Source organism: Cucumis melo, chromosome 8, assembly GCF_025177605.1.
Source record: "Cucumis melo cultivar AY chromosome 8, USDA_Cmelo_AY_1.0, whole genome shotgun sequence".
NCBI classification, from domain to species: Eukaryota; Viridiplantae; Streptophyta; class Magnoliopsida; order Cucurbitales; family Cucurbitaceae; genus Cucumis; species Cucumis melo.
Window position 1 is genome coordinate 6,359,478 of NC_066864.1, and position 16,900 is coordinate 6,376,377.

Consider the following 16,900-nt stretch of genomic DNA (forward strand, 5'->3'; position numbering starts at 1 on the left):
TCGGTTTGGTCGGTCGGTTCGATTTTTGGGTCCATTATGCTTACCCCTGTAAACAGCAGAATCCTCAACTAAACCAAAACATATATCTTCAACAAGAACACAAACTATAAAATGAAGACAAAAAAATGGAGTTGTACATCAAGTGTAAAATCTTTTTTTCTTTTTCTTTTTTACATAGCATACCATATGAATCTATAATTGAGGTTTGAAGGCGGAATTTCTGGCAAAAATATGAACTCTTATTCTCTCGTGGCCATAAACAAGAAATCAATGACAATGTAAGCTCATAACTAAAATATTAAGCACATCAAAATTCATAGATTTAAGGATCTAGAAGTTGTGGACAAAGGTTAAATTATAGAAAATGATGATTCCCTACACAAATTGCATCTGTGACTTTGACAAATAACAAGAAATGTCATCCAACCTGCAAGATAATGAAGCATCAAACCTTTAGGAATAATTTTTTTACCAGTAACATGAGAAAAGTCGGAACAGAAAAATCCTTTGTTTCTTGAAAGTAATATAGACCCTGTTTTATAACCATTCAGTTTTTAAAAGTTGACGCCTATAAACATTGCTTCCAACTCTAAACTTCTTGATTTATCATCTACATTTGACCGACGTTTTCAAAACTCAAGCAAAATTTGAAAACTAAAACATAGTAGCTTTTAAATACTTGTTTTTACTTTTGGAACTTGGATAAGAACTCGGCTCTTCTTTACATAAGAAAAATGCAAAATATTGTAAAAAATTGAGAGGAAATAAACTTAATTTTCAAAAACCAAATAATTAATAAACAGACCCTCGACAATTCAGGTGAATAATGATCTAGGAAAACTTGAAGAATGACTGTCCAGTGATTGAGATGTCCATTTGATTATAATTTTATCTCATGGTTCAGTGATGGAAATTACCTTAGTCACATCAACTCAAGCTTTGTATTCTTCTACTCGCATCCATTTAGTAGCAGACCATTTATTCCCCTTGATAACAGGGCAGCCACCTATAAATGAACACCAGAAGAAATGTCATCACTTTATCAAGAAAATCAATCACTTTCTGCATATAACAGATGCAAAAGAAATCGCACTGACGGAAATAAATGAGCATCGCTGAAACCTCTCTATCATGCTCAGTAAAATGAATGGTAGGTTTATAAGTTGAGAGTATCCAATCTAACCATGCAAACTTGATGGATCTAGAGAAGCATCAGGCTTCATGCTCCAGAAAAGCAATGCATCGCCCCTCTTTGGTTTAACTGAAAGTCCTTTCTTCCCACAATCTGAAAGCTCATTCCACCAAGGTACAGAACTAAAGTTTCCTTTGGCAGCAGGGAACACTGTCTCACCTCCTTCTTCGACATCTGAGCTGAATTATGATAGAAGTTATATAAAATAATGGGATAACCATGGTAAATGTAGTAGCGATTGTTCCGAGTTCATATGGATTACTACTTACAGGTACATAAGCACTGTTGCTATACGTTGACCTCCATTCTTTGTATTGTACTCATCAAGGAAGTAATCAAAATGAGGTTCATATTTTTGTCCTACTTCATAATGAAGAACCTGAAGTCCTTCTCCATGCTCTGCGTATATTATTATGTGTGCACTTGAGTAACAAAATATGAAAAAGGAAGCGTCTAATAATCATGATCTAATGCAAAATTTCAAAGATATGATAACAAAAACTACATATAATAACAAATATTGATGCAGCTTATCAGGCGAATCCAATCTTCTTTCATTCTTACAAGCGAAAGTGGGTGGGTAATAAGCTCATGGGATAAATATCTGAGTTGATATTCATTAGTTATCTTTTCAGCCATAGTTATAAAATCTTCCTCGGCACATGAAACTTAGCACAATAATTGTGCCTATTTGAATAATCTCGAGCATGATTGTAATAATCTTTTTTCTAATAATATAAAAGTTATGATTGGCATAGCTAGGTAACAGGGGAAATTTATAACACAATGATGGGTGCAGTTGGATTTAAATTAAAGATTACAAAGTTCAATTTTAACCATGCATAATCAAATTATAATGCTCGATGTAGTGGGAAGAAACCAGGAAGAAGGAAAGAGGCTAAAAATGTACCTACGGGTATGAAGGAGAAATCAGAAATCCTTTTCTCTATAGTTCTAATAGTCTTATCACGTCCTCTCGGCAAAAACGTTCCAGAGCTAGTGCGAACTCTGTGAAAAATGGGTCAGGGAGGCTTCTACATTGTAGATCCAGCAGTACTAACAAAAAGGAATTATGAAGAAATGAATAGCACACCTGCTATCTTTACTCTGTCCAGTTTCACTGTCAACAACTGTAGACTTTTGCATATGAGGCTTGGCAAGGCTGATTAGGTATTCACATTCCTCCTTTGTCTGAGCAATTGAAAAGTAAACCAGTTCAGTATTTTCCTACTCCAAGATTAATTGATGAGCCTCAGCCTAAGTCAACTCAAAACTCCAACACAATCTAAAGACATATAACAATGGGAATTATCCTTAACCCCTTGCATCATAATAACAAAGAAGCACAATGACTTTTTAGAGGAACATAAACATGATCAACCTAAGTGATGAGCAGCCCCCAAAGACTTCGTTTCAAAAATGCGCTCCCAAAGACACATCCAAAATGTATGAGCGTAAACAAACCAAGTTTAAAAAATTCCACGCACAAATTGCATATATATTTATAAAACGCAAATCTCTCACATTACAGATCGGGAAGAAGAGAATACCAGAAAGTTGTGATAAATGAAAGCTCTAGGTTCCCATGAGATCACTTCAACCCACTGCTCCCCTTTCTCCTCGTCAACGCTGAAATCAAAATAAAAATAAAAATTCAAACAAAAACCCATATAATCCATTAAAAAACCGACCCTATACAGAACAAGAAATTGAAAGCAAAACCCAGAAGATCACATACTCATCGGAAGTTTTCCGCACAATCGAGCTGAGATCATGAACCTTGGTCGAACCGCCGGAATTCCCAGGGATCGAGAGGATTCCAAGGGCGAGAAGAATCAGAATGACGAAAGTGAACATAATGAGCAAGGTAAAAACGAGAGTAGAGGAAGAAGAGGACTTCCGAGTAGGGAATCGAGATTGTCTGTGTTTCGCCATGGAAACAGAAACCCTTTCGGGAGCAGGATTTGGAATTGAAGATGGGGATTTGGATGAGAGTATGGAATGAAAATTTTGGTCTTCGTCTCCAAAGTCCAAAGCCTCCCTTTCTCTCTCTCAAGTTCTCTGTAATGGTAAACTCGAAGAACTTTGACACCGTAATTAAAGATTGATTTTTGGTTCTTTCCATTCCACCAAATCTCATAAGTTTTTTTTTCTTAATTCTTTTATTTTATTTTTCTCTCTTTTTTTCCGGCGGCTTTATTTCTTTTCTATTTTTTCAAAACAAAAAAATATTAAATTCTTTCATTTTCTTTTGTTTAAATCCTTCTTTTTCTTTTTCTTGGGTTAAAAATAATATTATATTTTAGTTTATTTACCCAATATTTTAATTAAAATTATATTTAAATCGTTTCTTCTTATATTTTAAAATTTAACAAAATAGTTTTTCATTATGTGGTAAGCAATACAATTACAAATATAATAATCAGATTCACCATTTTTCAAGTGTAACATAGGGTAAAAAATGTTGTTTTCAAATATAGTAAAATAACTAAAAATTTTACAAATATTACAAAATATTGCGATAGACATAGGTAAACTACTACATCTGTTACTAATGAATGCTTATCAATATATTTTACCGATATAACTATGAAATTTTGCTATATTATTATGAATATTTTCAGCAAATATTTAATTCAAAATAAATTTTTTAGAAAAAAATTGCGAGTATAACAAAATTTATATCAAATTCTCAAAGTCTATTAGTGACATATTCCTATAAGAAGTCTACTATTAACACATTTTGTCACAATCTTACCTTTTTTAAAAATAATGTTTGTTATATATCTAATTATTCACTCTCTAAATGAAAATATGAATATGAATATGTTATTTTCACAAGTTTTTAATGACTTTGTGTTTTTTAAATTACAATCTAAGTAGGGAATAAATGAGAATAGGTATTTATGTATGCTTGACATGGAGAGATTGTTTGTTTGTTTGTTTGGGGAAAATTGATTTTGAAAATGGGATCAAAATGGATTTCTTGAAAATACGTAAACTAAAATGGAAAAAAAAAAACTGAAGTTTAAGAATAAGACTCTTATATATATATATATATATATATATATATATATATATATATATATATTATTACTTTTTATTTCATTGGGGAAATCTTCAAGTTTTTTCCTTTTTGTTTAAAATTTAATATTCTATGTTAGATTGTTATGTTCAAAGTTCCAGATTTACCCTTAGATTTTAGGCTAAATTTGAATTTTAGTTAATGTTTAAGGAGAGCTTTAAATATTCTAACAAATCAAAGTATTGATCACAGTAATACCTTTTTTTTTTTTTAATGTGAAATTTTTAATTTATTTATTTTTGGGCCAATTTTATAATTTTGTTATTTTTAATTTATTTAATCCAATCATTTGCAAATATTAAATATTTAGAATTACCATTAGGGATGTTTTTAAATATGGTAAAATGAACCAAATTATTTATATAAATTATAATAAGATTTTAGATTATATAAAGGATAGAAATTGACAAACATCGATAGACTTATCTATCAATAATATTGAATTATTACTGATAGATACTATTGTTGATAGAATGTAAAGTATTACTACGTTTTATAAATATTATAGTGGTTTAGTTATTTACGATAATTTTTTTATCATTGTCTCAAATTTTAAGTTAATATATAATCAATAGAGATTTATTGTATCATTGTAATATTTTCGTTCATGTTTTGAAACTATTAAAATAAAATAATTAAAGGAAAAAGAAAAAGAATGCAGTAGTTTGATGTGCAACAAAATTAGCAAAATAAGAAGTGGAAATTACTATTTTGGTAACGAAGGTTTGGTTTACACCCAATTCGATAATTGGCAAAATTGTCTTTTTACACTTTTATGATACGATATTAATGTCAGTAACATGGAAGCCTTACCTAAACAAATCAATTTTTAAAATATGATCTGACTTTCTATCTCATCAACAACTCCATTTATTAGTTTAATTAATTATAAAAAAACTCAATTTACTAGTCATAATTTAATTTCAATTTTGTACGACAAATAGCAAAATAATTTAATGATTTCATTATTTTGAATTTTTTTATACAGTATCGTAATAAATAAATGTTGTAGTCGTACGAAATAGGAAGTGTTACACGTTCTTTAAGAAGAAAATAGGTGAAGAAACAACTTAATTGATAAGAGATATTTGAATACGAAAACGAAAAATTGTAGGTAAACGATTTATTGAAAATATAGTGATATTATGTGTTTAATACAAGTAGTCACAGTGATCCATTAAGATATTAAGTTGAATATGTGATTATTCTAATCGGTATTTAAAGTTTGATTTAGCTTGTGATCTAAAAATTTGTTTATTAAAACACAAAAGTTGTAGAAAATAAAAATAAAAATATTATTTTTAATATATTTGAAAATACATTTGATTCCACGGTTTTCTCTTTCTTAAATTTGAAAATACATTAAATATTTTAACTCGTTACATAGTTTAAACATCTTTGCAAACAAAAATTAAAGAGAATCAATGGAAATGGCAAATATAGTTATATTATTTTTTTTATTTATGGGAAAACTAAAATAGTTTCTCACTTTTTTTTGTCCGAAATTACCCCTCAACGGATGAGAACTGTCCAGATTTATATTTAAGATCTCATAAAATATCACATATCCTATTACAGTGTACTTGTGAACACACTCACTTATGATAATTATTAACTAAATCAAAAAATTATTATATTCTTTCAAATATCCCTAAACATATTCGATTGGTTTCAATATCTCCTAATTATTCCGATTTTTACCTTCAATAATTATATATTCAAACTTTAGCTATTAACGCAATGAATATATCTTAAAATTTTAATGCAATGAATGCTTAGATAAAGATTATGCAATAATTAAATATTAACAAAAACATTAAAAAATAATGAAAAATCATTTAAAAGATTCAAATTTCAAATATAACTAAAATTCAAATTCAAATTCCAACCGTTCTCTAAAATTATGGCAAATATAATGGAAATACTTAAGTTTAGAATCAAATTCCAACCCTTCTTACAATCAATCGAAATTAAGAAAAACAAAAATAGAACATTTATCGGAGACAATCAATCAGAATTAAGGGAACAAAAATTTGTACTAAAAAAGAAGGTAGAAAGCAATTCAAAATTTGAAGAACGTTAGAAAATTTGAAGAAAAATTTGAACAACAAAACCACATCTCAACAAATTCTATACAATTACAAGGCCCATTTGTGGGTGGGCGAAAGCCCCAAAATGAAGATCATCCAAGCCCAATACGAAATTTGGGCCTCAGTTAAAAAAACCCACAAATGAAAATCGTGGAATCTAAGCTCTCAATTCTTATATAGTACTCAGCTAACAATGATACATTAACAAATTTCATTTACATCCTTCAGGAAAAAAAATTAAACCGTTCAATATTTTTCAAATATAACAAAATAAATAAATATATTTATAAAATATAACAAAATTTGATGTTATATTTGTATTTATAATCTAAAATTTCGTTATATTTTATAAATATGAGTATCATTATTTACACTAATTTCTCGATATATATTATACACGTATATTATTTTTACATAGGAGTAATTGTGAGATTTGAAACATACAGATAAATATATAATAAATTCAATTTTCTATTTTCTCTTATCCCTTGTTTGTTTTGTTTCTTAGTATTTTATAATGAATTCAACTAATTTACTAACAAAATAACAAAATATTGAGTCAACTGATTGAAATCGTATTCGTCCAAATTGATTTTATTTAATTAAATAATAATAACAATACAACTATATATATATATATATATATATATTATAACATAATATAACAATTTACTCGAAACTAAGAAGAACTTTAGCAACACATAAAAAATGAGAGAAAATTAACAAATTTTAAGAAGAAAAATAAATTTTTTCCTGAAATTTTTATGCCAAGGAAGGATAGAAAAAAATTAAAAGTTTGAAGAGTTAGATTTTCTTTTATAAATGATGGTCTGAAAATCACTTTTAAAATCATTATTTCTTAGTCATCAAACGTCGTAATTTTAGAAAGATTATGGTGCTAGCAAAAAATCACTATCAATGATATACTCATAGATTTTAAATCAAATTATAACACAACATTTAAATTAATTGAATAGGAAATGTTTAGCGTTTAAAATTCATATCGTTAGAATTTTGCAGTTTCAACGGATAGTTTGAGAATGTTGGAAATAAATTGTTTTTCTCTTCATAATTTTCAAATACTTTCTTTCAACCTACAGAAAAATCATGTCATTTAGCTAAGTTTACCTCAACGAAAAATTTCAACGATCCAATCTATAATTTTCAGTTCTTTGTTTTTCTTTGACATGTTCTCCTAATTTTCTTCCTTCAATAAATATAAAAGAACATAAAAAGTTTTTGAAAAGATATTAGCTTTAAAAAATAAAGAAAAGCATTATCATATAACTTTTAGTTTCCATTAAAAAATCAAGGGACAGTAAAGATGGTTTTAGATTCAATCAATTAAAGAAGGAAGAATCTATGGATACATTCTCGGCTATTTAATACTTTGTGGGGATGTGTCATTATTCTATTTTTATCTAAAAATTAGACCACTTTTCTAAAAAAGAAAAGAGAGAAGCACAATGATTTTTGTTTTCTTCTGTCTTTTAACTTTCTAACCAAACCCTAATTCTAATTAACAGTTATGCATGCCCATTTAATTTAATATTTAATATCCATCTATTTGTTTTTAACTTTTTCCATTATCGATTCATGTGTTTCAACTATCTTTTCATATTTATTTTTGAAATTCGATGGTTTCTACGTTCAGTTTTAGTTTATATACTTTTAATAAATCTTAAAATTAATTTGTGATGCTAATTTTTTTTTTCTTTCTAAAGTGTAGTGTATTGGTTCTTATATTTTGAAACTTATTCGGTTTTAGTTTCTATATATCTTAATAATTTGATTTTAGTTCATATATTCTTAAGAAATTCTAAAATTGGTCATCGTTTTTTTTAAAGTATAGCATATTAACCGTAAATTTTGGAAAAAGTATATTAATATATTGTATTACATGGAAATTGTTACAACTGTTTTAATCAATTTCAGTAAAAGCTAACTTTGATAAGCTAAAGTTGAGATTTATTAAAAGCATCGAGACTAAAATTTGGACAATTAAAAGTATAACGATTGAAATTAAACAAACTCCAAACTACCATACGAAAACAATATTTTTAACCTTGATTTTTATTATTAAAATAACACTGCTACCTACTTTTATATATTTATATTTGAAACTTATCATCAATCGATTTCTCTAAAAGTACAATTGTCAACCATTTTTTTTAAAAGCTACAATAATCACAAACGGAGACTAAATAATGTAACGACTCACTTTGGGTTTTTTTTTTTTTATATAATAATTATTATTATATTTATTAGATAATTTTTTTTTTCAATTTGCAAATATATATAATTTAAATACAAATGTTACATTTAATTTAAGCCAGATTTGGTTCACGTGAAACGCATGTGCTGAAGGGAGAATTTTTTGGGTCAATCTCTCTGATTCTATATCTAGATCAATGTGATGGCCAAAAAGACAAACTTATTTCTATACAAAAATGCAAAAATCACGTTATATAATAATGACAGCTTCAATAATATGCCCACAGATTTGATTCGGTAACTTCATTCCAACCATTTTTCAATAAAATTCAAAGAGTGTGAAAATTTATCTACATACTTTATGAAAGTCGAACATCTTATCTACTATCATGGATGTTAATTGAATGAACTAATATATTTATAAAATAAAACAAATTTTTAAATTGTGTGAGAGAAGTTTATTAGCGTATGCTATTTGTATAGTTTAAGATTTTGATATATTTTTAAAGATAATAGCTTGTCATTTACGATAACTTTCTTTTATTAAAAGAATCGAAAAGTATTAATGAAGCAAGTATAATTCAACTACGTATGATATGATATAGTTGTGAATAAGGTATGTGTTTCGAACTACGAGTAGTGAAAAAGAAACAAAGAAAGAAAATGTGGTGGTGGGGATTAACGCGGGAGAGAAGCAAAGTGAAGGAATAGGATAGCAAAAAGAAGTTGAATCAGGGGAAAGAAATAATAGAAAAATTTGAAAAATTACCATCAAAAGGAACACACAAATTATGAAGAAAGGAACGAATAATGGATTAGATCTGGAAATTTTGAAAAACTGGGGAAGTTGTTGGGAATGAAGTGTTCGAATTAAAAGGGGAATGAGGTTAAGAACTTTTATTTTGGTACCACACAAGAAGTCGAACTTTTGACTTAAATTAGAAAGTAGAAGTTGGCATACAAAGTTACAAAAAAAAAAAAAAAAAGAAAAAAGAAAACGTTGAGAAGTGTATTTGTTATGAGAAAGGAAGGTAAGGACTAAGAAGAATTTGAGAGAATTGGATTAAATAATCATAATAATTTTCGTTCAAAGTAACATTATATGTGAATATATTATGCCAATGTACAAGATAAAAGTAGAATAAGCAATAGAAAATGTATAATAAATTAGTGGTAGTGACTAAATTTGATGGTGACTACAAACCAATGTTTGAAATTAGTCGAAGTAAATTTGAACAAATCATAAAGCATAGAAAATAAAGAAAGAAAGAAAAAAGAAGAAGTCGTTTGACACAAAGTAGAAGACGTTTATTTCAATAGAAACGTTGAAACAAGAACGATCTACCCGTAGACCGTAGATTGATACTTTTCTTCCCATTGAAACGTTAATCATTTGAAAGAAACCTCCATTTTATTTAGTGGGAATGATCGTGTTTGAGCTGTAAACGATATTTTTTTACGTATAAACCGTAGCTACTGAAATGATCAATCTTTTGACGAAGTTCCACTGATCCCAATGCCCCACGTTGTGCTGCCTTCATAAACAATCGATCAACAAACTCCCGTATTGTCAAGGCAATTAGAAAAATCTTGCTGCCGCTTCATCTACCCATACCCATCTTATCTTTTCGATTCCGGGTTTACAGTGAGAGTGAGCGGTAAAAAGGGGGAACATAGATGGCGATGGGCAGCAACTATGGTGGGTTTGATTAAGAAATTTCAACATACTTGTGCGTTCATTTGCTTTGTTAATTTGGTGCTTACCCAGTTGATTTTGTATCAGTTTTTGCTTACATGGAGAGTTTAGAACGGTAACGATTCACTTATGAACTTCAATTCTGCAACTGTCCCTGCCCCACGTTAATGAAGGCAATCGCCATTTTTCTTCTTTTTAAATCTGGGGTTTTTTCTTTTTAGTGGAGGTAGTTGAAGCGGCACGGAGTTGAAGCTCTCTGTATGAAGGAAGAATTTCTGAGTGGATTTAGCGATTCTAGTTCCTTGTTTTTTGTAAGATATTTATATTTAGTCAAAACCCATTTCGATTGTTTACTGTTTGCTTTGTTTCTTGTGACTGTTTTTCTTGTTTTGCGGCGTTTTCTTCTTCTTCTTTTTTGTTTAAACCACTGGACTTAGCGGTGGGTTTTGTAGCTTCAGTTTTCATGGCGGAAAGTTTAGAAGAGGTCTACCTCCATGGCGATCTCGACCTTAAAATCATTGCGGCCGTTCATTTGCCTAACATGGACATTGTATCTGATAATCTCCGTCGTTGCTTCACGGCCTGTGGTACTGTCAATTACTCTGCCATTAAATCCGTCGCAACCAAGTCTCGTTCTGTTGCCGGTGAGGCGAAAGCCCACCATGGCCATGGAAAAATTATCACCAGTGATCCATATGTTACCGTCCGGGTTCCTCAAGCCACCGTCGCTCGGACTCGGGTCATAAAAAATTCCCAGAATCCCCATTGGAATGAGCATTTCGTTATCCCTCTTGCACAGAAGATGGCCGAGTTGGAATTTCAGGTGAAAGACGATGATGTCTTTGGAGCTGAAGTTATGGGGACGGTCAAAATCCCTGCTCAGGACATTGCCTCCGGTAAGACAATTAGTGGGTGGTATACGGTGATTGGCTCAAATGGCAAGCCACCAAAGCCCGACACTGCACTTCGAATCGAAATGAAGTTCACCTCAGTTGAAGAAAATCCAATATATCGACACGGCATTGCTGGAGATCCCGAGCATAGGGGTGTGCAGCACACTTATTTTCCTGTCAGGAAAGGGAGCTCCATGAGATTGTACCAAGATGCTCATGTGCCTGATGGGCTACTCCCGCAGATTGAATTGGATGGAGGGAATGTTTATAGACAAGAGAAATGTTGGGAGGATATCTGCTATGCTATATCAGAGGCTCATCATATGATTTATATCGTCGGTTGGTCCGTCTTTCATAAGGTGAAGCTGGTTAGAGAGCCAACCAGGCCGTTACCGCGAGGTGGAGATTTGACTCTTGGTGATCTCCTGAAATACAAATCAGAAGAGGGTGTCAGAGTTCTGATGATGATTTGGGATGACAAGACTTCTCATGATAAGTTCTTCATTAACACGGTGAGATTTATGTACAACATATAGTTAAACGAATACTTGTGCGGCTGGAGTTATAATGATATTGCAGGAACTGCTTTGTAACTCATTATTATAAAAAAGACCATTGATCTAAAATGTAATCATCATCAATTGCAGGAAGGATTGATGCAGACGCATGACGAGGAAACCAAAAAATTTTTTAAACATTCTTCTGTGATCTGTGTGCTTTCACCTCGCTATCCAAGCGGCAAGCTAAGCTATGTGAAACAGAAGGTATTGGTGTGAGATGAGAAATGAGGAGGCTATGAGTTATGTTTATCTCTTAGTTAGAAACTTATGGCTGATCTCATTGCGACTATTCATTTCTTTTGCCTTTTCTTTCTAAAAAATGTCATGGGGTTTCTGAGGCTCTTGACTGGTTATTTGGAAGAGTCAAATATTGTATAGAATGACTTGCTTTATGGTGGACTATTTTATGATAGGAAGATGTTAATGTAATGTTCTTGTCCAGGTTGTAGGGACTGTCTTCACACACCATCAAAAATGTGTCCTTGTTGATACACAGGGATATGGTAATAATAGAAAGATAACTGCTTTTCTTGGAGGTCTTGATCTCTGCGATGGTCGTTATGATACACCTGAGCATCGATTGTTTCACGACCTTGACACAGTATTTAAGGATGATTTTCATAATCCTACAATTCCTGTGAGTAAACTTAAACAACAATTTTACTTTGACGAAGCAGTTAAAATTACTGAGTAATTACCCCCCCTTCAAATTTAATCACATTTCCTCCATCTGGGCTGTTAAGAACTTGAGACAATTGTCTTTGTTTTTGGATGGAACATACTAGCCTGGAGCCAAAGCTCCAAGGCAACCATGGCATGATTTGCACTGTCGGATTGATGGGCCAGCTGCTTATGACTTGCTTATAAACTTTGAGCAACGTTGGAACAAAGCCACAAGATGGACAGAGTTTGGACTACGGTGCAGGAGAATTACTCACTGGCATGATGCTTTAATAAAGATAGAGCGTATTTCGTGGATACTAAGCCCTCACGTAACTCTCTTAGAAGACGGTTCTACAAAAGTTCCTGAAGATGACCCAAAAGTATATGTTTCAAAGGAAGAAGATCCTGAAAATTGGCATGTTCAGGTTGGAATTTTTACAACTCATGGCCTTGTTATAGGTTCTCTTATCGTGGTTGAAATCAATATGTTTTTTTTTACACTAGCTATCATTGTTGTTTTGGCTTCATTTCTTTATTAAATCCTTCGTTTTCTTTCATTTTCTAGATATTTCGATCCATTGACTCTGGTTCAGTTAAAGGATTTCCAAAAGATGTCCATCTCGCCGAGTCACAGGTACAGTTTTTTTTCTCCCCATTTTAGATGACAGATAATTTTGGATCAAAATTGATGCTAATATGTTGTTTGCTTGTGGCTGCAGAACCTTGTTTGTGCCAAAAACCTGGCTATTGAGAAAAGCATTGAAATGGCATATATCCAAGCTATCAGATCAGCACAACATTTTATTTATATCGAAAATCAGTACTTTATTGGATCGTCATATGGATGGCCAGGGTATAAAAATGCCGGTCAGTTTCTTCCAAGTTCTGTTTCTTTGTAGTAGTTCACTTTGTTGCTTCTACGTTTGGGAGTATGATCTTATTTGTGGAATATGATATTATTTGGGTTTGAACCTATAATATCCTATTGAAACGCAAAATAGTAAGTGACATTCGTTCATTTAGTATGTCAACATTGTATGCCTGTTTTCTAATCTTCGAGTGCTGATAATTCTTTTTTCCAAGAAAAGATACATGTTTATCTTATCCTGATTCTCTGATACTGCTACTGTCGTGACTTATTGACTTAAATTCAATGACCAAAATATACATCTGCTTTCCAACTTTGCCCATTTACCTTTGCTGTCACATGCAAATTCACTGCAAACTCTTGGAGTTTTGTATCCACAATTCTATATTACATATTACGTATCTCTTGGTATATGGCATGAGCAGGGGCTGATAATCTCATTCCCATGGAGTTGGCCCTTAAGATTGCGAGCAAAATAAGAGCCAAGGAAAGATTTGTTGTATATGTTATCATACCAATGTGGCCTGAGGGAGATCCAAACAGCGGTCCCATGCAAGAGATCCTTTATTGGCAGGTAATGACTATATGAAAAAGAATCTAGGTAGTGAGAAATATTTTGAAATGTTGATAAAAAAGTAATTGGGTTTCTGCTGTAACCATCCCTAGAATGTTTGGAATGTAAAAAATGTGGAATGATATATGCTTGGATTCATATTAACTATCAGTTAATGAAAACTTAGTGAGTATCATCAGATGAGCTTTATAATTGTGACTTTGTGACCATAGGTTATGTAGAGATTAACAAGCACGTATTGTAGGATTGGCAAATTATGTACTAAATATATGCTTAGCCTTTTAATTTTAGGGAGCATGAACCTAATTCAGGAGTCGAACAACCTGTAACATTGATGCAATATTTGATATTATACTTGATTATTGCAGGGACAAACAATGCAAATGATGTATGACATTGTTGCAAGTGAATTGAAGTCATCAGGGCAACCAGATTTGCACCCTCAAGACTTCCTAAATTTTTACTGCCTTGGAAAACGGGAAGAAATTCCTGAGAATGGGCCAACCACTGATGATCCAACGGTAATTTCTCAAAATGGAAATCTGTGTTTACGAAAATTCATGTGGTTTAATGTTGAGTTTTACCCCTTCCCCCCAACTATTAGCCATTTCTGATCATTGGTAGAGGAGTTGGTCCTCATCTTGTTGTGACTGCAAGTTTTGTAGTGATCAAGTCTTTTGATAGCTTCCAAGGAGTCTAAATTTATTCACACTATAGAACTTCCTTAATAATGCAATTAATTCTTAATCTAAGTCTACTCGTTGAAGTAAAGGTTTAAATACACTGGCATTTCATCAAAGATTGAAAGATTAAAAGCATTAGGCATAAGTAGTAAAGCCAATCCAGTCATTAAATCATAAAATCCAATGGCTAAATCAATCCCTAAGACAATGGGATTTAGCCAACTATATTCATACAACAATCACAAATGTTTAGAATAACAGACACAAGTAAATTATAAAAACAAAAGATTCAGAAAACAAATCAAATCTGGTGTGACATCTCTCATGCTCGGTGTAATCTCCAGGATCTAAGCTTTTTGAAATTGTAGCCTCCAAAACGGTCTTAGCCTCTCGAGTTGTGTTTTGGTGTGATTTCCTGTTGGTCTTCCCTCCAAACGGCGCTATCTGTAAAAATTCCCCACCAATGTGTTTATTTTTCCCTCAGTTTCTTTCAATTGCATAGCATCTCGACACTGCTCCCTCGGCCAAAATGGCTTTGTTTGATGCAGTGTGATATTTTCTTCCATTCTCGATCAACTTATCTCATTTTTCTCAATGAAAACTCGTGACATCTCCATTCAGCTCCAAAGCACGATGTCTATAAAACAAACAATTATATGCTTTAAATAGTCCAATTTAGTATCAAAACTAGCAATTATTAGCTAAGAAATAGCCCACTTTTGTATGCTATCAGTATAGCAGTTGGTCCTCATCTTGTTGCGACGTTAAGTTTCGTAACCACGAGATCCATTAATTCCCAGTTGTCAATTTTTCCATATGAACTCATTTTCAACTTTAACTTCAGAAACTCTTTCAGAAGCTGGAATGTGATTTACTTCATTTGACAATGGATTATGAAAAATGTCAAATATTGGTTAGGAGTTTTAGGATCCCTCAAATATTTTTTCATATTTAGCGTCACGACCTTATTTTCCACAAGTCAGCCCAGAGGGGTGGGGCAGTGAGCAGATGTATTTGTATGTTCAGTTTGTTACCTAATGACGTATCAGTACTTTAAATCCAAATCTAAGAGATCAAGGCTGTTCATCTTTCAAAAAGCAAAATTGTTTTTTTATTAGTTTCGTTCAAAATCTGTATAAATTTCTGCTATGGAAATTCTCAGATTTATTCTATATTGTTTTTTTAATTCTGTGTTAAAAATATAGAAGTTCTGCTGTAAGCCAATGTTGGTCATAACCTTTATTCTATGTTTCAGGCATGTAATTCGCTAAAAAATCGACGGTTTATGATTTACGTGCATGCCAAGGGGATGATAGTAGATGACGAATATGTAATTATTGGGTCTGCAAATATTAACCAAAGATCTATGGCTGGAACAAAGGACACGGAGATAGCCACAGGCGCATATCAACCGCATCATACGTGGGCGAAGAAAAAGAAGCACCCACACGGTCAGGTTAGGCCTTTCTCACATCCTCTCTTTCAACCTCGTCAATTTCTTTTTGTCACTTTTCCTTTCCTAAATCAAGAATTTATGGGGAAACGAAGCATATTGCTCATGATCGGTATAACTTAGCATTACACCGAACCAAACATCAATTTGTTACATAGGGCATTTACAAATACGTATAACATTTATTAGTTCTTGCTGTACAGATTTACGGATACAGAATGTCGTTGTGGAGTGAGCATCTTGGAATGCTAAATCCATGTTTTGAGGAGCCAGAAACTTTGGAATGTGTCAGAAAAATCAATGGGATTGCTGAGGATAACTGGAACAGATTCGTAGACAATGAATTCCGGACATTGCAAGGCCACCTTCTCAGGTATCCGGTGCTCGTGGACGATGATGGGAAAATCAACCCTCTGCCGGGACATGAAAACTTCCCTGATGTAGGGGGGAAGATAATAGGTTCTCACTCAGCTGCAATTCCTGATGTTGTGACCACATAGTCTCATTCTTGTAGCATCAATGGTTCCTTTTTGCAAGTTTGGTGTTAGGCTCTGTAAATTTCATGCCAAACCAAGATAGCTGCCACTGGTAGAATAAACCTCTTGACACGGAGTCGAACCAGGTGAATGGGAAAGAGAGTTGATCACATACTAGGGTCACTGACCAGTAGGCAAGTTTTACTGTCGAAAAAGATAATTAACATCACATAGTTTTTGCTTTATTTAGGGTGGATTTTCTTCCTTATTCATTTATGCTTGTATGTATTTACATGGAGTTGAACTGTGAATGTGAGTATAAGGATGTTGTGGTATATCATTCATATTCCTTCAAATAAATTTTTAATTTGTTGTTCGATTGTATCTGTTTGAGAATGAGAGCAATTCTTCCACTGTTTACACTTGAATCAATGATGAGCCACTAACTCTTTT

The 16,900-nt window shown here is 32.0% G+C and overlaps 2 protein-coding genes across 7 annotated transcripts; one reads left to right on the forward strand and one right to left on the reverse strand.

Moving 5' to 3' along the window:
- Positions 1–87: 87 nt before the first annotated feature.
- LOC103485167 (probable prolyl 4-hydroxylase 10) lies at positions 88–3,314 on the reverse strand. The gene is made up of 8 exons (XM_008442656.3): positions 2,931–3,314; positions 2,743–2,821; positions 2,286–2,383; positions 2,103–2,200; positions 1,462–1,591; positions 1,184–1,371; positions 918–1,006; positions 88–427 (listed from the first exon to the last, which is right to left on the reverse strand). Exons 1-7 carry the CDS (start codon positions 3,125–3,127, stop codon positions 933–935), a joined length of 864 nt encoding a protein of 287 aa, XP_008440878.1. The 5' UTR covers positions 3,128–3,314; the 3' UTR covers positions 88–427; positions 918–932.
- Positions 3,315–9,919: 6,605 nt separating this feature from the next.
- On the forward strand, positions 9,920–16,831 carry LOC103485168 (phospholipase D delta). 6 transcript variants are annotated; one of them, XM_051088957.1, is made up of 13 exons: positions 9,920–10,280; positions 10,365–10,392; positions 10,499–10,588; positions 10,715–11,682; positions 11,818–11,934; positions 12,173–12,367; positions 12,516–12,818; positions 12,959–13,027; positions 13,113–13,260; positions 13,687–13,835; positions 14,204–14,356; positions 15,774–15,974; positions 16,175–16,831. In XM_051088957.1, exons 4-13 carry the CDS (start codon positions 10,741–10,743, stop codon positions 16,469–16,471), a joined length of 2,574 nt encoding a protein of 857 aa, XP_050944914.1. In that variant the 5' UTR covers positions 9,920–10,280; positions 10,365–10,392; positions 10,499–10,588; positions 10,715–10,740; the 3' UTR covers positions 16,472–16,831. The 6 variants fall into 6 exon arrangements, with proteins under 6 accessions (XP_050944914.1, XP_050944912.1, XP_050944913.1 ...); XM_051088956.1 differs by having other exon boundaries at positions 9,921–10,280; positions 10,730–11,682; XM_051088955.1 differs by having other exon boundaries at positions 9,920–10,392.
- The last annotated feature ends 69 nt before the right edge of the window (positions 16,832–16,900 follow it).

Excerpts from the sequence above, each read along its gene's own strand:
- LOC103485167 (XM_008442656.3), bottom strand. The coding sequence starts at position 3,127 with ATGGCGAAACACAGACAATCTCGATTCCCTACTCGGAAGTCCTCTTCT. Across the intron at positions 2,384-2,742 it reads TCATTTATCACAACTTTCTG|ACAAAGGAGGAATGTGAATA; the intron begins GTATTCTCTTCT and ends TCAATTGCTCAG. Across the intron at positions 1,007-1,183 it reads AGATCCATCAAGTTTGCATG|GTGGCTGCCCTGTTATCAAG; the intron begins GTTAGATTGGAT and ends GTTCATTTATAG.
- LOC103485168 (XM_051088955.1), top strand. The coding sequence starts at position 10,741 with ATGGCGGAAAGTTTAGAAGAGGTCTACCTCCATGGCGATCTCGACCTT. Across the intron at positions 11,935-12,172 it reads TAAGCTATGTGAAACAGAAG|GTTGTAGGGACTGTCTTCAC; the intron begins GTATTGGTGTGA and ends GTTCTTGTCCAG. Across the intron at positions 13,028-13,112 it reads TCCATCTCGCCGAGTCACAG|AACCTTGTTTGTGCCAAAAA; the intron begins GTACAGTTTTTT and ends TTGTGGCTGCAG.